General features: G+C 42.4%; 1 protein-coding gene, 1 long non-coding RNA gene and 1 pseudogene across 2 annotated transcripts; 2 read left to right on the forward strand and 1 right to left on the reverse strand.

Annotated features, from left to right (window-relative positions):
- The first annotated feature begins 8626 nt into the window (after positions 1 to 8626).
- TAT (tyrosine aminotransferase) lies at positions 8627 to 18659 on the forward strand. The gene is made up of 11 exons (XM_002826608.4): positions 8627 to 8867; positions 9023 to 9127; positions 11430 to 11497; positions 12346 to 12504; positions 12710 to 12848; positions 13378 to 13430; positions 14205 to 14357; positions 14642 to 14770; positions 15102 to 15185; positions 16233 to 16331; positions 16758 to 18659. The coding sequence occupies exons 1-11, from the start codon at positions 8633 to 8635 to the stop codon at positions 16896 to 16898; spliced, it is 1365 nt and encodes a 454-aa protein (XP_002826654.2). The 5' UTR covers positions 8627 to 8632; the 3' UTR covers positions 16899 to 18659.
- On the reverse strand, positions 12596 to 20149 carry LOC103892703 (uncharacterized). Its single transcript, XR_008514667.1, has 3 exons — positions 20004 to 20149; positions 18885 to 19035; positions 12596 to 13014 (listed from the first exon to the last, which is right to left on the reverse strand). It is a non-coding gene; the product is annotated as an uncharacterized LOC103892703 (long non-coding RNA).
- Positions 20150 to 21569: 1420 nt separating this feature from the next.
- LOC112129534 (U6 spliceosomal RNA) lies at positions 21570 to 21668 on the forward strand (annotated as a pseudogene).
- Positions 21669 to 22544: the final 876 nt, after the last annotated feature.

Consider the following 22544-nt stretch of genomic DNA (forward strand, 5'->3'; position numbering starts at 1 on the left):
GTAGGAGAAACTACTGAGATCTGAGTAAAGTGTGGAGTTTAGTTAATATTAACGGGCCAATGTTTGTTTCTTAGTTGTGACTAAGAATTTACCATGGTAAATATAATATGTTTAAAAAGGGAGAAACTGGGTGAGAGGTATGTGGGAACTCTACTATATGCAGCTTTTCTGAAAATCTCTTTTTTTTTTTTTCATTTGAGATAGAGTTTCACTCCATTGCCCAGGCTGAAGTGCAGTGGCATGATCTCAACTCACTGCAACCTCTGCCTTCTAGGTTCAAGTGATTCTCCTGCCTCAACCTCCAGTGTAGCTGGGATTACATGCATGTGCTACCACGCTCAGCTAATTTTTGCATTTTTAGTAGAGACAGGGTTGTTGCTTAGGCTGGTCTCAAACTCCTGACCTCAGGTATTCCGCCCATCTTGGCTTCCCAAAGTGCTGGGATGACAAGTGTGAGCCACCACCCTGGCTGTGAAAATCTTTAAATAAATAAATAGTTTCATTAAAAAAAGAAAGCTCAACCAGGCTTACCTCTCCATTCTGACAGCCTTCTCCCTGTCTAGCTTATGGGGTGAGAGAGAGAGAGAGAGAGAGAAAGAGAGAATGACATAAGATAATTGAGATAATGAGTTGGAGATCAAACCACAAAGCCCTCTATAAATGTAAGGCATTATACATTATCAAAGTCCAACCTGGTCTCTTAATCCCTCCTAAATTCTTCACCCCACCATCTACAAATACAGTAAATATGAAATGACTTTGGTTTCCCTTCAATTACCACTTCTTCCACCATTTATCCCCCTCTGGATTATGTACTGTAATTTATTGCCAACTGGCTAACGAGTATTGAACACGGCTTCTATAAAGTGCTGGGCCAGATACAAAGGAGGATGTTGAAAGTATTAGGAATGTCCCCGCTATGCATTTCCTCATGTAACATACAGTCAGCTAGGGGAAGTAGAACATGTACATTCTCTGTACCCAACAGATGAGTGATAACTAATGATGATTCAGGGTGCAAAGATACAAAATAATTAATAAAGATGAGCAATAAAAGGTCGGAGAGTAGTCCATATTAATCCACATAGTTAATTCACTATTTTCTTAAGGCTTTCCCACTTGGCTCTGTCTTCATGTTTTCTCTTTTTATATTCCTTAGAGAAGAAAAGACTATGCTTCTCAACTTGCTTTGTCCGCTAAAGAGAGGCAGACTTGTGTAGTGAGATCTGGAGCCAGATTATGAAGCTTGAATGAACTCCAACTCGCCACCAATTACCAGTGTGACTTAGCTTTCATTTGTAAAGTGGAAATGAAACAGGCTCTACTTCTAGGACTGATGTGAAGATTACATGACTCGATTCAGGTTCAAGATGCCAGACAGTGCTTGGTGTGGGATAGATGCCCAATCTGCATAGGTGGAGAAAAGAAAGGGTGTGGGAAACAGGTTTGTAAAAATGAGGGCCCTGGGGTTTTAGGCGACTATTGATAAGCAAGTTTACAAAAATTTTTATAGTCTTAGGAAAATGTTCACAATATACTGTAAAATGAAAACCGTGGAATACAAAACTCTGTATATCTAGAAAAAAGTAGAAATTTCAAGATGTTAATTGTGGGCAAAATGGTTCACAGTGGTTATCTCTAGGTGATGGTGTTATTTCACAAATACTTTTCTATCAGAAAGCAGAAAGGTAGTTGTGAAGGGCTAAGGGGAAATTGAAGGGGGACTTCATGCTTAATGGGTGTAGAGCTTCAGTTTTACAAGATGAAACAGTTCTGGAGATCTGTTGTACAACAACGTGAATAAACTAAACTGTACATTTAAAAATGTTTAAGTTGGCTGGGCATGCTGGCTTATGCCTGTAATCCCAGTACTTTGGGAGGCTGATGTGGGAGGATCACTTGAGGCCAGGAGCTCAAGACTAGCCCGGACAACATAGTGAGATCCCGTCTCTACGATAAAATAAAAAATTGGCAGGGCGTGGTGGCGTGTTTCTGTAGTTCTAGCTGCTCTGGAGGCTGGGGTATGAGGATCACTTGAGCCCAGGAGTTTGAGGCTGCAGTGAGCTATGATCACACCACTGCACTCCAACCTGGGCAACAGAGCCAGGCCCTGTCTCTTAAAAAAAGTTAAGATGGTAAATTTAATGTTAAGTATTTTTTTTTACCACAATTAAAAATTTTTAAATACAAAATGGCAAACAACAATTTTATACTTAAGAAAAAAAAGGCCAGGTGTGGTGGCTCACACCAGTAATCCTAGCACTTTGAGAGGCTGAGGCGGGTGGATCACCTGAGGTCAGGAGTTCGAGACCAACCTGGCCAACATGGTGAAACCCTGTCTCTACTAAAAATACAAAAAATTAGCCGAGAGTGGTGGCGGGCACCTGTAATCCCAACTACTTGGGAGGCTGAGGCAGGAGAAACGCTTGGACCTGGGAGGCGGAGGTTGCAGTGAGCTGAGATCGTGCCATTGCACTTCAGTCTGGGCAACAGGAATGAAACTTTGTCTTAAAACAAACAAACAAACAAACAAACAAAAAACGAGTGTTTCTACAGTTTACTGGGTCCTGACTTCCCTGTAAAGTTTATCTGGCATCAGGAAAGCTTCCTAAGTAGACTTGGGTCCTCTCACATTCTCTCTGTCTTTTTTTTTTTTTTTTTTTTGTTTGAGATGGAGTCTCGCTCTGTCGCCCAGGCTGGAGTGCAGTGGCGCAATCTCGGCTCACTGCAAGCTCCGCCTCCCGGGTTCACACCATTCTCCTGCCTCAGCCTCCAGGTAGGACTACAGGCACCTACCACCACGCCCGACTAATTTTTTTTTTTTTTTTTTTGTATTTTTAATAGAGACGGGGTTTCACCGTGTTAGCCAGGATGGTCTCGATCTCCTGACCTTGTGATCCGCCCGCCTCGGCCTCCCGAAGTGCTGGGATTACAGGCGTGAGCCACCGCGCCCAGCCCTCTCTGTCTGCTTTTTCTACTGAGGGAAAACATTAGCTACAGAAGAGCGCATGACCAAAACTTGTTTGCCTTGTCTGTTTTTCCTTCTGATTTAGGTTTCATTGTCAACTGCCAAAGCCAAGGCGAGGGTGTGTCCATGGTGATGACCTTCTGATACAGCAGCTCTTGTCCCCATCACACACCCCTTGGCCTGCAGATTCTGCGTCAGCAGCACTATTTGCAGGACAACCCGCCAAAATTTTGTGCTGCTTGCTGTTTTTTGATCTGTAAACCTGAGTCTCAGCCAGTCAGGTTGACACAGAGGAGACTGGGCCAGTGATCTCAAAGCAGCTGTCTTGTTGCTTTGCAGTGGCTTCCTAGGCCAAAGTCCCACCTACGAAAAAGATGAGTCCCCTTGTAGACAGACGGGTGAGGGACATGAACAGACAATTCACAAAATGGGAAGAGCAAAGAAACATGAAACATGACCACCCTCGCTAAAATAGAGGGGACAGAGTTAACAGAAATAACAGCAGCACTTGGATACCATTTTTCCTCCATCAATCAATTTGGCAAAGTTTTTTTTTAGAAAATAATTCCCAGGGTTTGCAAACAATTACTGATAGAAAGGTAAATGGCCTTTCTTAAAGCAACGTGGCTGTGTGTATAAAGAACTGTAAGAATGTTCATTCTGGAATAGAATATTCTGGAATAGCGTATGCCAGAAACAGATTCAAGAAGATGCAGGAATTTAGTACAAAGTGACATTTTAAGTAAGGAAGAAGACAGATTTCCTTTTCTGGCTGTATTGAGGACAGGATAACCTAGAAAATCTTCCATTACAAAAATATTTAGACATACTTGATAAAATATAACAAAATGCCTGAGCTCCCAAGATAAAAAGGGAAGACTCCAGGGGTCACAACCTATAAGGGAATAATCTAAGTCTCCTGGTTTAATGTCCAGTTGGAGACAGGACACCAATCTTACAGGCTGTGTGAATGTGGGAGGGGGAGTTGGATCTGAGTCTCCTTGAAAATCTGAACCTTGAGGCCAGGTGCAGTGGCTCACGCCTGTAATCCCAGCACTTTGGGAAGCTGAGGCGGGAGGATCACTTGATGTCAGGAGTTCAAGACCAGCCTGGCCAATATGGTGAAACCCCGTCTGTACTAAAAATACGAAAATTAGCCGGGTGTGGTGGTGTGTGCCTGTAATCCCAGCTATTCGAGAGGCTGAGGCAGGAGAATGGCACGAATCTGGGAGGCGGAGGTTGCCGTGAGCTGAGATAGCGTCATTGCACTCCAGCCTGGGTGAGGAGGGTGAGACTCTGTCTCAAAAAAAAGAAAAGAAAATCTGAACCTTGAGTGACAGAAATCAGTCATAGTAGCCTTCTCACATTGAGAAAAATCTGATCCTTTCTTGATCTCTTTTAAAGACCAATGGTCTCAACCTCTGACAAAGATTCTCTGATTGACCAGACTTTTGTCAGGCTTCTGGATCTTCTTCTAAGCCCATCTGCACTTCCTTGCAAGATCTAGTTTTAGCAAAGAACCCTGAGTCATTTTGGCAAGATTTCCCATCCTGCATATCTGACCAGGTTCCTCATTCTTTGCTGTCCCCCAGGGAATGTTTGGTCACCATGGCCTGTCTTCAGCAGGATGACACTGACACTGGCCTTCTAGGTCAGTTTAGCAGAATCCCCCTTACTCCTGATGATTCCTCTTATTTTTTCCATCCTTGGCTATAAATCCACACTTGCCATCACCATATTTGGAGTTGAATCCAATCTCTCTTCCCCACTGGAAAATCCATTGCAGTGGGCCGTCTAGCTATTGGAATGGTCCTGAATAAAGTCTGCCTTACCATGCTTTCACAAGTGTTATTGAATAATTTTTTTAACACCTCTGAGTCTCTGTCCACCTACAGGGTGGTACTCTTGAGAACCACTACAGTAACACTCAGTGGGGTACCTGTGTCATCTCTCAAGCACGGTATATTGTCATGACAAGTAGTCTGAACTCCAAGAGGTTGTTCAAATTAAACACATTTGCATTGCTTTAGTCTTTGTATAGTCTGTCATTGAAACTATCCCCCAAATAACAGGATATGCATAAAAGTTCTCTATCAATCATGAATGTACAAGGACATTCGATATGCTTTATTTTTTATTTTATTTATTTATTTATTGAGACGGAGTCTGGCTCTGTTGCCCAGGCTGGAGCGCAGTGGCACGATCTCGGCTCACTGCAAGCTCCGCCTCCTGGATTCATGCTATTCGCCTGCCTCAGCCTCCCGAGTAGCTGGGACTACGAGTAGCTGGGACTACAGGCGCCCGCTACCAGGCCCAGGCTAATTTTTGTATTTTTAGTGGAGACGGGGTTTCACGGTGTTAGCCAGGATGGTCTCGATCTCCTGACCTCGTGATCCGCCTGCCTCAGCCCCCTCAAAGTGCTGGGATTATAGGCGTGAGCCACCACACCAGGCTATTTATTTTTATTTTTTATTTTTTGAGATGGAGTCTCACTCTGTTGCCCAGACTGGAGTGCAGTGGCACGATCTCAGCTCACCACAACCTCCACCTCCTGGGTTCAAGCGATTCTCCTGCCTCAGCCTCCTGAGTAGCTGGGATTACAGGTGTGCACCACTGTGCCTGGCTAATTTTTGTATTTTTAGTAGAGATGGGGTTTTGCCATGTTGGCCAGGTTGGTCTTGAACTCCTGATCGCAGATGATCTGCCTGCCTTGGCCTCCAAAGTGCTGGGGTTACAGGCATGAGCCACCACGCCCAGCCCACACATTATTAAGATTTAAAAAAAAGCAAGTTACAGAACAGCCCTGTCCAATAGACAGAATGCAAGCCACATAGTGACTTCAAATTTCCTAATAGAAATATTTTAAGATATAAAAACAAATAGGTGAAATTAATTTTAAGAATGTATTTTATTTTACTCTGTACACCATATATATATTTTATTAGTATATATTTTATTATATATATGGTGTACTGAGTAAAATAAAATACATTTTATATATATATATATTTTTTTTTCCTGAGGCAAGGTCTCATTCTGTCACCCAGGCTGGAGTGCAATGGCATGATCACAGCTCTCTGCAGCCTTGACCTCCTGGGCTCAGGTGATCTTCCTACCTCAGCCTCCCAAGTAGCTGGGACTACAGGCTCATGCCACCATGCCTGGCTAGTTTTTGTATCTTTTTGTATGGACGGGGTTTCGCTATGTTGCCCAAGCTGGTCTTGAACTCCTTAGCTCAGGCGATCCATCCACCTTGGCCTCCCAAAGGGCTGGGATTACCAAAGGTGTCAGCCACCATGCCCAGCCCTAAAATATTCTTTAAACATGTAATCATACAAAATTATATGAGATATTAATATTCTTTTTTTATACTAAGTCTTCAAAAGCTGATGTGTATTTTACAACACATCTTAATTCAGAGCAGCCACATTTCAAGTATTCAACAGCCACTTATGGCTAGTAGCTACAATATTAGACAGTGCAACTATAGACCACGTTTAGTTTCTATTTTTTTAGCAACTGCCAAACCAGCTTTATACGTATTGTAATAAACATAGAAAACATTTGGAAGGGTACACAAGAAATGACTAAAAATGATTTTTTTATATGAAATGAGAATGCAGGGAGTGAAGGTGATCAGGGTTTAATTCATGTACATCTCTATTTGAATTTATTATATAAGGATATATCATATTTACTAAAAACGTAAAAGAGAAATGCTTATTCTTTGCAACACAGTCCTTGTATAGAAATCTGTCTTAAGGAAATAATAAAATATGTAAACTAACATTTATGACAAGGATGCCCTTGACCCAAGACGTGAATAATTTTTTCTAGTGTATCCATGCTATAGATGTTACCTGCCATTACTGTATAAGAAAAAACATAGTGTACCTAGGGCTCAGTACTACCCATGGTTTCAGACATCCATAATTTCAGGCATCCACTGGAGGTCTTGGAGTCTGCTCCCTGTGGATAAGGGGGGACTACTGTATTCAACCCCACTGGAGGCTTGGCTCCCTGAAAAGTGAATGGAGAAGACCAAACTGATGAGAAAAATCTTTGTCTTCCAACAAATAAACAGATAGGATCTGAGCCCTGGGGAGATCACTGAGGCTTCTCTTAACCCTTCAGTGGGTGGTATTTTCCATCTGCTCACAGGAATGTTGAGATTTTGGCTGTGGACCTTGTGTTTTGCTTAGCAAAGTTGTTTTGTGTAGATTGCACCTGACATTTTAAATTCTTCCAACAACCATAGGAGGTAAATGAAGAATTCATGCACAGTGCAAGGATAAAACTGCACAGGTTTCAGCTGCCTTGGACACCCTGTGCTTTTCAGATATTTGTTGAATGGAACTTAAGTGCCCAATTTGTTCTGATTGGAGCAAAACTTTGTGGACTGACAAGGAGGGGCATCCAAGATGTAGGAAGTTAAACAAAAATGTTGCCAAACAAGGTGTGGAGCACGATCCTATCTGTGTTTTGAAATCTATAAAATTATGTATCTATGCACCTATATCTAATGTATCTATCTCGGAATGGAGAGAAAGAGCCTGACCATTACCACCCTCTACCCCTGGGAGTGAGAATGAAGTGTACAGGGAGCAGGTGCAGGGAAGAATGCTCACTTCTTACTTTATATATTTCTGTACTGTTAAAATTTTAACAGGCTGTTTTGTAAAAAAAATTTAATAAAAGCTATCAACTGTAATCAGAACTACTCTCTGACAGTAGATGTTCTCAAACCATCTCACCAAGTGCCCAGAAAGAGTTAACACAGGAGAATTCCAGATGTTTGAAGTGAGGACAAATTCCTGCTTTGAGGGTGGGAGGTGGGCTTAGGGATGAGAGGCAATGAGGAGGGGAGAGGAGGAAAGAAGCTGAGGGGAGGGCTGGCTGCTGAGCTGTCATTCCAACCAATGGCATGAAAGTTTCAAGCCCAACGCCCATTTGTGGAGACTATTTCAGGAGTTAGGATTTGCATCTGAGTTCATTGCCACTGTAACCTGTCAAAGAAGAGCTAAGGGAGCTTTCGGGGTTGGCTTCTTGGAGGCTGCTTTCTCCTTTACTTGGAAGGTAAAAATCTCAAGCCCAAGCTGATCAGGCGGTGGTGACTGATTGGGCTGTTAATTTTTTTCTTTTTGGTGTATTGATTTCTTTTTCCAGCTAGGGCTGTAAGATGCTTATGGGATAAGGTTTTACTTTTACTAACAATGATATTTACATGGAACTTCTAACAAGATGGAGTGGTTCTTCCTGGTCCTCTGCAGGTGACAAGAAGCATTAGGTAGATTTTCTTGGATAGGCTCGCATGGAAAGGAGGGAGCACCTATGCTTTGATTGATGAACAATTTTCATGTTATTCCTTCTTGGTTTCACATAGAGCATGGTTAAGCTTTGACAGGAATTGCAGATGCGTGTAGCAAATCCTACTTAAGTAGAATGGATTCTTGCTTTATTTTCCATCTCAGTAAAAACTCTTAAAATTCCCCTCATTCATAGTAAAGCTACTTTACAAGAGAAAGTAGAAAAACAAATAGAGTTTGGAAAGACACTTTTAGTGAAGCCACCCAATGTTTAGGTCCAAATGTAGCTCCTCTCTCCCCCAGCGCTACGTTTTCAACATCATAGGGACCTTCTTTCCCCTCGCAGGCTTCGCTAGTGATGGACCCATACGTGATTCAGATGAGCAGCAAAGGCAACCTCCCCTCAATTCTGGACGTGCATGTCAACATTGGTGGGAGAAGCTCTGTGCCGGGAAAAATGAAAGGCAGGAAGGCCAGGTGGTCTGTGAGGCCCTCAGACATGGCCAACAAAACTTTCAACCCCATCCGAGCCATTGTGGACAACATGAAGGTGAAACCAAATCCAAACAAAACCATGATTTCCCTGTCCATTGGTGAGTTGGGGACACTACTGAGGGACTGTCATTGTCCTCCTCTACTCTCAAGTTCACAGGCTGGTTGGAGAAGATGGCAGTTGGGGGTGAGTCTGAGTACTGAACATGGGAGAATAACCTCTTGGCTCCTTTTGTTTTTTTCCTCCCATAAAAAGGGGACCCTACTGTGTTTGGAAACCTGCCTACAGATCCTGAAGTTACCCAGGCAATGAAAGATGCCCTGGACTCGGGCAAATATAATGGCTATGCCCCATCCATTGGTAAGCTCCTCCTGAGACTCCATACCTGGTGACTGCCAAATCTTTAGTGCTCTTATAACAGGACTAAATGTCTAGTAATCCTCTTCACTTTCCTGAGGCATCATTCCTAAGGAGAGGCTAAGATTACATGGTCCTTTGGACTTGGGAAAGGGGTCTCGGGATGCTTAAATACAAGGCATCAAGGTCCAACTTCTTTCCTGGCTTTCTCTGGCATATGGGCACTTCCCCTCTAGGCTCCCAAACATACTTATTTGTCAAGTAAAGCTCCTATCCTATCATTACTAATTCTAATCTGAAGGCCTTGAGTCTGGCAGGAGCTTCGTGTTTGCTGAGCCTCTAGGTCCTAAATGGATTTACTTATTGCTCTGTGTAAATAGCTGCTTTGCTTCATTTCTGCTTCTCTATGTATTGAAGGCCTATTTTCATTATGGTCCTGAGCACATTGAAATGCAATTGTTACCGTTTAAGACTAACAGGGTTAAACAAACAAATAAACAAACACCCAAGAACAACAAAAAATGGACTGTCAAACTAAGGATAGAAGGCTGTTTCTGATAGATTGAAATTACTCCTTTTTAGGTTTAATTCTCTCCATCTATTAAAAATTTCTACCCTGAATATTTTGGTAAAGTACATGATTCCCTGACTTTCAGTGTTGAACATTTTTTTCCTTATGTGTACATAGAAACACATTCTTAATGCAGAATAAAACCCCAGTTTCATGATAAAATCAAATTTTAAAAACACTTTAAAGAGTTATATCGGGGACTTCGTGGTTTTTCGGTTGATTACTTACATTTTATAAAGTTTCATACAACAAAAATAAAATCAAAATCAAGACCAAAAGTTCAGTTATAAAAAAAGTTTCTAATGACTTTAATATCCAAATACTAGGAAACTGATTTAACCTGAAAAACCAAAACCAAGTCTCCATTTGACAAATGTTCAAAGGTTCTGAACATTTCATTTTAAAGGAGATACGGGTGTTAATATATGTCTTAAAAAGTGTTCTTCCTCATTAGTAATTAAGGAAGTGCTGATTTGTATAATTTTGAGAGACCCATCTATACCTATTAAATTAGTAAACGTTATGAAATAGTGCCTCTAGCCTTGCTAAGTTGTCTTTTTGAACATAAATTTTGCAAAATATTATGATGGGCATGAAACTGCTGATACTTCAAGCTTGTAAGCCAACATTTGGAAATATTGTACAAAAATAATCTGAAATAAAAATTTGTACAAAAATACTGATAGGAATATTACATAACATAAAAAACTTAAAATGGACCACATGAATTGAATGCATTGATTACAACTTCTTTTTTTTTTTTGAGACGAAGTTTTTGCTCTTGTTGCCCAGGCAGAGTGCAGTGGTGTGATCTTGGCTCACCACAACCTCTGCCTCCCAGGTTCAAGTGATTCTCCTGTCTCAGCCTCCTGAGTAGCTCGGATTACAGGCACGCGCCACCATGCCCAGCCAATTTTTGTATTTTTAGTAGAGATGAGGTTTCTCCATGTTGGTCAGACTGGTCTCAATCTCCTGACCTCAGGTGATCCACCCACCTCGGCCTCCCAAACTGCTGGGATTACAGGCGTGAGCCATCGCGCCTGGCGATTACAACTTCTTAAAAAATACAGTTCCTAAAAAAGATTTAGGAATAATAGAAATCCTTGTATTACACAGAATAAAACATAATCACAGAAATCAAGATGGTGCAGAGTATTTGGGGAGCTCTTCCTTGTTATTATTTATACATTTGTGCTTATTCTAAAATTGTAAAACATAAAATGTGAAGTGAATCTCCTTTATCCACAGTGGCTGAGAGCTGAACTAAATACAATGCCCTCTGAGCAGGGGCAGAGGCAGCCTGAAGCCCATGCTGGGCCTCCAGGGCATAGCTGTCAGTTGAGGGATGAAAACTTCATCTTCTGGCCAGGCACAGTGACTCACCCCTGTAATCCCAGCACTTTCAGGAGGCTGAGGTGGGAGGAGCCCCCTGAGCCCAGGAGTTTGAAATCAGCCTGGGCAACAGACGCAGATTCTGTCTCTACAAAAAAACAAAACCAAACCAAACAAAAAAAACAAAAAACAAAACAAAAAAATTCAAAAATTAGCTGAGTGTGGGGGAGCACGACTATAGTCCCAGCTACTCAGGAGGCTGAGGTGGGAGGATCCCTTCAGCCCAGGAATTTGAGGCCGCAGTGAGCTATGGCTGTGTCGCTGCACTCCAAGCCCGGGTGACAGAGTGAGACACAGTCTCTAAAAACCAAAAAAGCTCCACTTTCCACTCTTTTCTTTCAGGCTTCCTATCCAGTCGGGAGGAGATTGCTTCTTATTACCACTGTCCCGAGGCACCCCTAGAAGCTACGGTGAGCCTTATATAAGACACCAGCTCTGAAGCAATTTAGGGCAAACTATCCCCTTTTCCTTGTTTCTGTTCCACAAGAAGTACGGGTGTCAGAGGGGGAAAAGCTGAGAACAATTTCCCTTTAGCAATTAGAAGACTTCTCATATAGTTGGGGTCACTAATCAGTGATTATAGTTAATGTCATTACAGTGTGATAATGACCATCCCATACAACTTAATGTGGTGTCTGTCTCAAGGAGGCCGAAAGGATCCAGAGAGCACCTATATTTGATTGTCTGTAAAAGATCATTTGAGAACAACTCATGAACACTAAAAAATTATTTAAAAAATTTTATCAATAGGATCTTTTTTAAAAAAAAAAATTGTAGCTTTTCTCATTTACTGTAAGATCATTTAGAGAGAAAGATAGAAGTACCAAGACATACTGAATTGATGGCAGTGCCAAGTTTAAATGATGTCCTTCCCTCTATACTCTACCGTGTGGGGTCAGCATTTTCTAACATAATGTGTGTCTGTCACCTGTATGTCAGAGAAGAGCCAGGCTTCAAATCTCTGGCCAAAAGTAAATAAATAACCAAGCGAAAAAGGTCCAAGGCCAGCATGCTCTCTCATGGAAGTCTGCTGAGTCACAGCCAACCCGTCCTTTTTAAAGTGATTTAAGTGGCCAACATTTCAACAATAGTTATCAACATACACAAATTTCTTTCAGTTTTGGCTTAGTACATTTCCTACTACTTACAACTTGTTAAAGGAAATTCACAATTGCTCCCAACTCACCCACCTGACAACTTCTTTTCTCCTATTGCTGTTGGAACCCCTAATGAAATTAACCTTTTATTTCCTTCACAGGACGTCATTCTGACAAGTGGCTGCAGTCAAGCTATTGAACTTTGTTTAGCTGTGTTGGCCAACCCAGGGCAAAACATCCTGGTTCCAAGACCTGGTTTCTCTCTCTACAAGACTCTGGCTGAATCTATGGGAATTGAGGTCAAACTCTACAATTTGTTGGTAAATGATTTTTTAATCTTAGACTCAAATGCTCAGTTACTAACCTGTAAAAAATATATGACCATTACTTCAGCAGAGGAAGGTCTCAAAGTGGTGGTTGAAGCCAGAGACAGACTTTATTGCTTACATTGGACCCTTGAGATAAGTGAGGATTCCCCCTAAATGTTTCAGAATCATCTTAGTCTCATCCTTTCTTTCTCTCCAGCCAGAGAAATCTTGGGAAATTGACCTGAAACAACTGGAATCTCTGATTGATGAAAAGACAGCTTGTCTCATTGTCAATAATCCATCAAACCCCTGTGGGTCAGTGTTCAGCAAACGTCATCTTCAGAAGATTCTGGCAGGTACGTCCAGCAGACTTCACAGAGGACGAGGTGGGGACAGAATCCTTCAGCTGTTGTGTGAAATGACAAAAACCAGTCATTCCCTAAGTTCCAAGCCTGGGGTGGAGGTGAGGAGCTCCACTGATGTCTCTCATCAATACTGTGCCATAGGAGTGGTAGGCCTTGCCTAAAAGAAGAAAAAGAAGAAATACTTGTCTCTTCATCACTCCCAGGAGAAAAAGAAATAATACTTGCCTCTTCATCACTCCCATCATGTTGAAGATAGGGTCTGAAATATCTTAGTTACTTAAATGGTGAATTCAGGCTCTGCACTCTGGAAGAGTATATTAAGAATTTACAGTTCTTAAATAGGAAGACAAAACACACAAACATGAAATGCAAATCACACTTTGCTTGTGCTTTTTTGTCTTCCTCTTTAAGAATTGTAACTTCTTAATATTACAGGATAGGGAAATTACATGATATTATGTGACTATTACATGATAAAGCAATTCACATTAAAACTGATTTCAGCATGTTTTATTTTCAGTGGCTGCACGGCAGTGTGTCCCCATCTTAGCTGATGAGATCTATGGAGACATGGTGAGTCTTGATCAGGATATATCACTACAATAATCTCAAATTATTTTATGGGAACTTTAGAAGTGGAATAATCGGAAACAACTCCTAATTGTTTCATTACACTAAATCAGTATCCCTACACTTTTTACAAATATACAGAACCACAATTCCTTAGCCAGTTTTCCGAAACCCAAAGAACTTTGGAAATCCAAAGATTCTTGGAATTCATTTGGTTACAAAACCTGATTTGACCCGATATTTGTAGATTTTTATTTTTCCCACTTATGGATCTATATATTTGTTAAGAGTGTGGGGAAAATGGCAGAAATGTTAATATTCTTGATTAGGGGTAGTATCCTAGACAGCTCTGGGAGTGTTACATAACGTATGGTAAATGTGCTACATGGCCTTTCTAAAGCCCAACCATTCTGCATTAGGAAACATACCTGGCCCCAGGAATTTCAGATAAAGGATTGTGGACTCATATTTTAAATCTGTAACTCCTATAGACAGTCATTTCATAGAACCAGCTTCATGGAGTTGTAAATATTACTGGGCTTGGGTCAGTTTCCTCATTTTAGGCTTCCTTTAATCCAGTCCAGATACCGAATTAAATGTCTTTGTGTAGTCCCCTTCAAAGCCTCTTGCAATCCCAATCATGCTTCAGGGTAGGGATGATCCCATTAATCCAAGGACCTGTCTCTAGTGATAGAAGGAAATGGGTGGGAGCCACAGGATCTGGGATTGCAGTGAAAAGTAGACAAGAAAACAACCGTAACAAGTGCTTCTTCTCAGGTGTTTTCGGATTGCAAATATGAACCACTGGCCACCCTCAGCACTGATGTCCCCATCCTGTCCTGTGGAGGGCTGGCCAAGCGCTGGCTGGTTCCTGGCTGGAGGTTGGGCTGGATCCTCATTCATGACCGAAGAGACATTTTTGGCAATGAGGTGATAACAATATGGTGAAAGAGTATGTGTAATTTAGGGTATATATTTACTTCGTGAGCACAGTGGGGACAAGGGAGGCTTTTTTCTTTTCTTTCTCCTCGTCAGTCACACAGCGCGTGTGTGGCAGAGCTGGGCTACGAACCCAGAGGGTCTGATCTAAGAACGCCACTAGACACCATCACTTCCCAAGATTAAAAATCTGATAGAAAGCTCAGAACAAGAAACCCTAAGACAGGGATGCTTAAGAAAAGCTAAACAACATGTTTCTTGTGGGTGTCTTTTAGATCCGAGATGGGCTGGTGAAGCTGAGTCAGCGCATCTTGGGACCCTGTACCATTGTCCAGGGAGCTCTGAAAAGCATCCTACGTCGCACCCCGGGAGAGTTTTACCACAACACTCTGAGCTTCCTCAAGGTAAGGGCAGCTCCTGCCCTCCACTTTGGGAGTTTGGGAGTCAGAGAATGCCGCCCGTGGAATTAGGAATAATTGGTTCTCCTTTCTGGAGCCATGTTCCAATATTAGGAGACGGCATCGGTGTAAGCATCCACACACATGTTTCTCACTTCCGGCCATTCTCTCTGCCCCTGGTGAAAAGCTTCAAGTAATACAGCTTTTTCTTTTTCACTCCTTATGCCAGAACATCACACCTACGTTCCCATTCTTCAATGAGGGGTCTATTTTTAATGACTTGGCTTTTCTTTTACTTAAATTTTGATCCTTGATTTCTCCCTGCCTCCTCTTGTAGTCCAATGCTGATCTCTGTTATGGGGCGTTGGCTGCCATTCCTGGACTCCAGCCAGTCCGCCCTTCTGGGGCCATGTACCTCATGGTGAGTATGTGGGTGGCAGGCACTAGGTCAATGCATGTTGTAAGGCAAAGGGCAGTCATTCAGCAGAATTGCCACAGGCAGTCACGCAGGGTACAAAGACAACCGGCTAGCCTCCTGAGCCAAGCAGTTTAGGAGTTGTCTTATTCTGAATTGTCCCACTGAGGTAATTTAGCCTCTATCAGTTCTCATAAAACTCTTTAAATGACTTAATTAGGCAGGGCATGGTGGCTCATGCCTACAATGCCAGCACTTTGGGAGGCCAAGGTGGACGGATCATTTGAGCGCAGGAGTTAGAGACCAGCCTGGGCAACGTGGTGAAACCCTATTGTCTCTACAAGAAATAAAAAAAATTAGCTGGGCGTGGTTGCACACTCCTGTAGTCCCAGCTCCTTGGGAGGCTGAGATGGAAGAATGACTTGAGCCTGGGAGGTCGAGGCTGTAGTGAGCCATGATCGTGCCACTGCACTCCCGTCTGGGAGACAGAGTGAGACCCCATCCGAAAAGAAAAAAAAAAAAAAGATTTAATTCTTCAGTACAGAGAATCATTTTATATATGTAGATACAGGGAAGATTTAAGACACAAATAAGAGGCTTTTCATACCATTGTAATTCTCAACTGGGAGTGATACTGGTTCCCTAAGGGTATCTGGGAACGTATGGGAATTTTGTTTGTTTTCAGAATGACTAGGGGCTGCCATTTTGTGGGTCAGGGATGTTAAATATCCTGCAAGGGGTGGGCTAGTCTCATGCCATAAAGAGTTGCCTGGCCCTAATGCCAACAGTGTCTCTTTTGAGACATACTAGCATTCTATTTCCAGCTTTTATTTATCAGCGTCCGGGAAGGAACTCTTTAATAAATTACTAATAAAAATATATCCTTTCTTCCCTGAGAAAAATTCCATAAGTATTAGCCCTCTTTTTTATCAGTGATCAGTAGTACAGTTCCAAGATATCTTTTAAAGTAGCCCCTACCTTAATTTCTGGCATAGGAAATTGGCCTGTTCTCCCTCCTTCTGATAAGTTGGCCTCTCCCTCCTGTTGGTATAGGTTGGAATTGAGATGGAACATTTCCCAGAATTTGAGAACGATGTGGAGTTCACGGAGCGGTTAGTTGCTGAGCAATCTGTCCACTGCCTCCCAGCAACGGTGGGTGCCTGTGTCTCTCAGGACATTCTCAACAGTTTCTAGAGCCCCAGAAGCAAGCTCTGAGCTGGTTTTTAGCCTGATCTTTTCTCCTCCAACAAAATGTCTTCTCATTTGATAAGATTTAAACTGATGTGTCTCATGGATCCTATTTAAAATTTGCTTCTCCCCCCCATCATAATCCCATCCATACTGGGAAGAAAAGTTATAAACAAACGTTCTAGGTGAGAGGAAATCAAGCCTGTCCCACAAGTCCTTTTAAGATGAATGAACTCAGTTGCTGACTTAGCATCCTAGTCATGGCAACTGTATGAACTGATGGCCCTGATGAAACGGTACCACTTCTTGTGGATCAGGGTCCTGACCATTTTAGGGTGGTCCAGTACCAGACTCAATTGCTCTGAAAGTAACAGGCTCTTCTTTTTGCAGTGCTTTGAGTACCCGAATTTCATCCGAGTGGTCATCACAGTCCCCGAGGTGATGATGCTGGAGGCGTGCAGCCGGATCCAGGAGTTCTGTGAGCAGCACTACCATTGTGCTGAAGGCAGCCAGGAGGAGTGTGATAAATAGGCCTGCATCCATTCTCCTGAGGATGTGTCCCATCTGGGGAGGGCTGGACTAGGCCTTGTGGCTCCTCAGGGACTCAGGTGGCCCTACTGGGAGAGGGGCCTCAAATGCACCATGTCAAGAGTTCAAGATTGTTCCTGCTTTTCCCCAAGTACAACCACATCCACACTCAGATCCTCCTCATTCACATCCCAGATTCTCCCTTGCTCTGCGCTGCTAAAGTGACTCACAAATTCATTAATCTGCCTCTCTCTTGTAAGATTTCCTCCTTTTTTTCTTGAAAGTACCAGGTGAACAAAGTTTACCAGAAAGCAGTTGAGACAAGAAAATAAGAGCTCAGGATGAGGGAAAAGAAAAAGATTGAGAGAATTTGTGCCCCCAACCATTTCCTCAGACTCTAAGAAAAAACACACTCTCTCCAGGCAGGTCTGAAGCTCAACTCTCTTATTGCCTCACTTCAGGTATACCTCACTTTATGCAATAGAATTATAACTGGAAAGAAGTTGGGGACACATGTATTTGGTAATTACATTTTAAACACATTAGGAAAAGTTGCTATTTGAACTTTTTATTGATTTTTAGGGGGAGTAAAGAATTATTTCGTGATGCAAATAAATATCCTTTAATTGATCGACTTCCTAAATTTAGATTTGTGTGCATCAGGCTTCCTTTTTTTTCTTTTTCCTTTTTTTTTTTTTAAGAGAAGTTCAATATAAGCTTTTCTTTTCTTTGTTTGTTTCTTTCTTTATTTATTTTGAGATGGAGTCTTGCTCTGTCACCCAGGCTGGAGTGCAGTGGCACGACCTCGGCTCACTGCAACCTCCGCCTCCCGGGTTCAAGCGATTCTCCTGCCTCAACCTCCTGAGTAGTTGGGACTACAGGCGTGTGCCACCATGCCCGGCTAATTTTTGTATTTTAGTAGAGACAGGGTTTCACCATGTTAGCCAGGCTGGTCTCAAACTCCTGACCTCAGGCAATCTGCCCACCTGGGTCTCCCAAAGTGCTGGGATTACAGGCGCGAGCCACCAAGCCCAGCGGCATCAGGCTTTCTTAAAGTGAGAGCACATCTGTACTAGAGCAAGCAGGAATCAGAGACCTTCCAGAAATATCTGGCCCTGTGTAAGGGCCAGAAATATGTTCACTTGCCATTGTTATATAATCATTATTACTTTTGCTGTAATGTTAATATTGATTTATTAATATATATTATATTATCTTTTCATACATTTTCTAAGAAACATTTATATTGACAAGATCTTTTATTTTGCCAACGGCATAAATTATTGTTTTTCTTTTTTTTTTTTTTAATAAATTTTACCAAGTATGGCTCTTCTGTGATGTGTTTTTTTCTCCGTTTGGGAATTTCTAATCCCAGGCACTGCTCAGTCTCATTATTTCATTACCTATGAGGTTTCATTTACTTCTTTGTAAATGTACTGACTTTTGGAGTTACTTAAGAACCACAATTCCTAAAACATTTTATTTGGGAGCTCAACTCCTGGCTTCCTACTTACAAACAAGGCAAACCAAGAGGCAGTAAGTTATAACCTCTGGCCTTTGTCTTTACATTTTCAACTTTTCGGATCCCTAACCTCTGGTCCCAAGTTACTACCCTTGCCTAGATCCACTAACCACTCACTAGGTCACAAAGTTGATGGCTCTGGCTTGACCCAGCGAATGAGAAGTGTCCTAGAGGTTTTTTTTTTTTTTTTTTTGGCAAATCTTCGTAGGCACAGTTGCCTGTTTAATTTTTTCTTCAGCCCTTCCCTTAGAGGAGGGAGCCTTAAGTTATCTTTCAAGGTTGGGGGTTAGGAATCTATCATAGCCAGAATAGAGATTTCTCACCAAGGGAAATTTTCCTTATCTAAAAGAGGAACTTCAGGTCTCAACCCTGCCAGTCACACCCAGTTAATGTCCTTCACAAAAATAAACAGCATATGTTCCCTTTCAATTTAAGTTTGAGTTCAGTGAGCTCACAGCAAAATTTACCTTTTAATTTTCTTCAGCAAATCCAAGATGAATATACAAAGGATGAGATTAGATAAAGATTTCAGTTTCCCGTATGCCACCGCCGCCGCCAATTTTCCAAAAAAGCCTGGCTCCTCTTTTCCTGTTCCTCCATCCAAGCCCCCAAAGATCTCTAACCAGAAATAAACAGGAAGACTCCGTGATGTACAAAAGACGTTTTAGTTTCACACGTACAGAAAATTCTACCCAGCATTACAGAATTCTTAGACTTCTTAAATTCCTGATTTTCCTTGGTATCTACATTTTGATAAGGGAGCCAATGGCTCTTCAAACATTTGAAAAGAACACATGCACACTGGACAATTTCAAACGATACAAACAAACGCAACTGTCCTTCTTTCTCATTCCTGTCCTTCAGCCACCCAGTTTCTTCTCCCCTGAGGGAATCAGTTATCAGTTGCTGGTCATACTTCCAGATTATCCCGTGCCTATGTAAGTGTGTGTGTGTGTGTGTGTGTGTGTGTGCGCACTTTTCCTTTTTTCAAATAAAGTGTTACTCAACTTTGTAATTCTGCGCGCTATGGAGGTCAAAGGAGGGATGGCATTGCTGGGGTGTCCCCCACATCCTGAGTGTCTCTAGATAAAAAAGGAGCTACCGGGCGGCGGCTGCTTTCCACACAAGCTTAAAATTGCCAAGAGTCAACTGCCAGTTGCTTTGGGTGGTGGCGTGAGATTGTCTTCAGATAACACGAAGAATGCGTGTAAAGATCGGAGACGGCCGGGCGCGGTGGCTCACGCCTGTAATCCCAGCACTTTGGGAGACCGAGGCGGGAGGATCACGAGATCAGGAGTTTGAGACCAGCTTGACCAACTTGGTGAAACCCCGACTCTACTAAAAATACAAAAATTAGCCGAGCGTGGTGGCGCGCGCCTGTAATCCTAGCTACTTAGAAGGCTGAGGCAGGAGAATCGCTTGAACACCGGAGGCAGAGCTTGCAGTGAGCCGAGATGGCGCCACTGCACTCCAGCCTGGGTGACAGAGCGAGACTCAATCTCAAAAAAAAAAAAAAAAAAAAAGGATCGGAGACAAGGGCTCTCAGCTGCGAATTCATCTTTTCTTTGTGTCCGAGCCCCGCCTACCGGGTAACTGGAGAGTATCAAGACTGGGTGCTACCAAGCGCCTCACAGCAGCCCCCAACCGACATCAACATCCCGACCCTGGGCGACCCGCCGCTGCGCAGGCGCGGATGCATGTTTAGGGCGCTGCGTTAGTCAGTGCGCATGCGCCGTCGCTAGGCAACAGGGCCCAGCTCCGGGCGCCGGCGTAGAATCTGAGCTGCAGGTGAGGGTTAGTTCCTTTACTCGGCCCCTGCGTTCTCTTAGGATGTTACATTTTGTTTCCTTTTTCAGCCCGTCTACCCTGGTCACACCTTGCTTCGAGTTTCTCTTCCTCCTTTGCCCCCGGTTTGGGCTCTGACTGGTGGAATTGTTCCAGGAAGTTGACAGAACCTCCTAGGATTTTGTAATCACCTGTTAACCTTTCCCAGCTCTAGATTAGAACCAGCAACTTCCATGAGTTGTGTTGCAGAGCAGAAAATCCCATTAGCTGATGTTAGTTTCCAATGGTATAGCACCCTGGAACTTTTCTCCAAAGAATCGCGGCCCTCACCGTCCTCAGTGCCTGACATTAGGATCTCTACTCAGCCAGAAAAATAAATCCACCCCCGTGCTCTTGTCAAAGACAAAGCAGGACAGTAAAGCGGTTGAGACAAGTTTTAACCAGTAATATACTAATGGAGTAAGGAGGAGTCCAGCACGAACTGAACTCAACTTTGATTTGTACAAATGTTACTCAGACTTTAAAGGAAAAATGGGGGAATAGGGAGGGGGAGAGGAATGAGGGGGCGCTCAGAAGAGTGAGGGAAGTGAAAGTTTACAAAAAGTGCGAAGTAGGGGTTAGTCCACGTGAAACCCATCTGGGTTTGTTAAATGGTGTTTCTGGAAGTTAGGCTTTTATCCTCCCACAGAGGCTGAGAGACAGGGGCCGTATCTTAAGGTGTTGGCTGGAACAGTAAATTCCTTTGGCAGCCTGAGTTTTTTCAGGCAGGCCCTTTAAAGCAGGGCAGGAGTCATCCTAGAGATGCTACCTTGAACTGTTAGAGACTGTGTTAGAGTTTTGTTCAAGTCTGTTAAGGCCTTGTCCACAAATGGCTCAGAGGAGCCTGGCTAGAGTTTGGTCAAGGAGAGAATTTTTGTTACTCTGCATATTCTGCACATTACTCTGCATGAGGTGTTGTATTTTACGTACCCTAAAGTTTGAATTATTGCATATATGTTGGAAAAGAACTGAATTCTCAGTACATATTATTTATATATTTCTTTATTTTAAACAATTTAGGTTTATTTACAAACAAGTTTCGTATAATGTTATAGAACCTGCAAATACAGATGCTCTCTATAGGCCAAATTGTTTCACAGCACCTTCCAAAGAGGCAGTCAGTCATTTGCTAAGGTTAAGGTTGAAGCTGTATAGGAGGTGATGCCCAATTCCTCAAAGAAAACAATAAACAGAAGAACTAGCACATGTGTGTCTTAATTTTTGTGTGTTTCAAATGTAGAAAAGAATTCTTGGTCTTTAACTCATTTGATAGGCTAAATTTAATGTATTTTTACGTTATACCATATTTAAAAAGTAAAGCTGTGGGAGTGTTCCCTTTGGCAGTGCATATGCTAAAATTGGAACAATACAGAGAAGATTAGCATGGTACTAGCAAACCAAATTCAACAGTATGTTACAAGGATTATACACCATGATCAAGTGGGATTTATTACTGAGATGCAACATATAAAAATCAATCAATATAATATGCCACATTAACAGAATGAAGGACAAAAACCACATAATCATCTCAACTGATGTAGAAAAGTTAGTTGACAAGATTTGACACCTTTTCACGATAGAAACAACAAACTAGAAACAGAAGGAACCTACCTCAAGATAATAATAAGGACCATCTATGAAAAGCTTATATCGGGCAGGCAAGGTGGCTCACGCCTGTAATCCCAACAGTTTGGGAGGCCGAGGTGGGCGGATCACCTGAGGTCAGGAGTTCAAGACCAGCCTGGCCAACATGGCGAAACCCCATCTCTACTAAAAATACAAAAATTAGCCAGGCATGGTGGCACATGCCTGTAGTCCCAGCTACTCAGGAGGCTGAGGCAGGAGAATTGCTTGAACCCGGGAGGCAGAGGCTGTAGTGAGCCGAGATCATGCCACTGCACTCCAGCCTGGGTGACAGAGCAAGACTCCATCTCCAAATAAAGAAAGAAACAAAGAAAAGAAAAGCTTATACTGAACTTCATACTCAATGGTGAAAGACTAAAATCTCTTTTTCTAAGATCAGGAAAAAAGCATGGATGCCCACTTTCACCACTTTGATTCAACATAGTATTGGAAGTAGTGGCCAGAGCAATAAGACAAGAAAAAGAAATAAAAAGCATTCTGTTGCAGGAAGTCAGGGACCCCGAATGGAGGGACCAGCTGGAGCTGAGGCAGAAGAACATAAATTATGAGGATTTCATGGACATTTATCAATTCCCAAAATTAATACTTTTAAAATTTCATACGCCTGTCTTTACTGCAATCTTTGAACATAAATTGTGAAGATTTCATGGACATTT

This window comes from Pongo abelii, chromosome 18 (assembly GCF_028885655.2).
Source record: "Pongo abelii isolate AG06213 chromosome 18, NHGRI_mPonAbe1-v2.0_pri, whole genome shotgun sequence".
Taxonomy (NCBI): Eukaryota; Metazoa; Chordata; class Mammalia; order Primates; family Hominidae; genus Pongo; species Pongo abelii.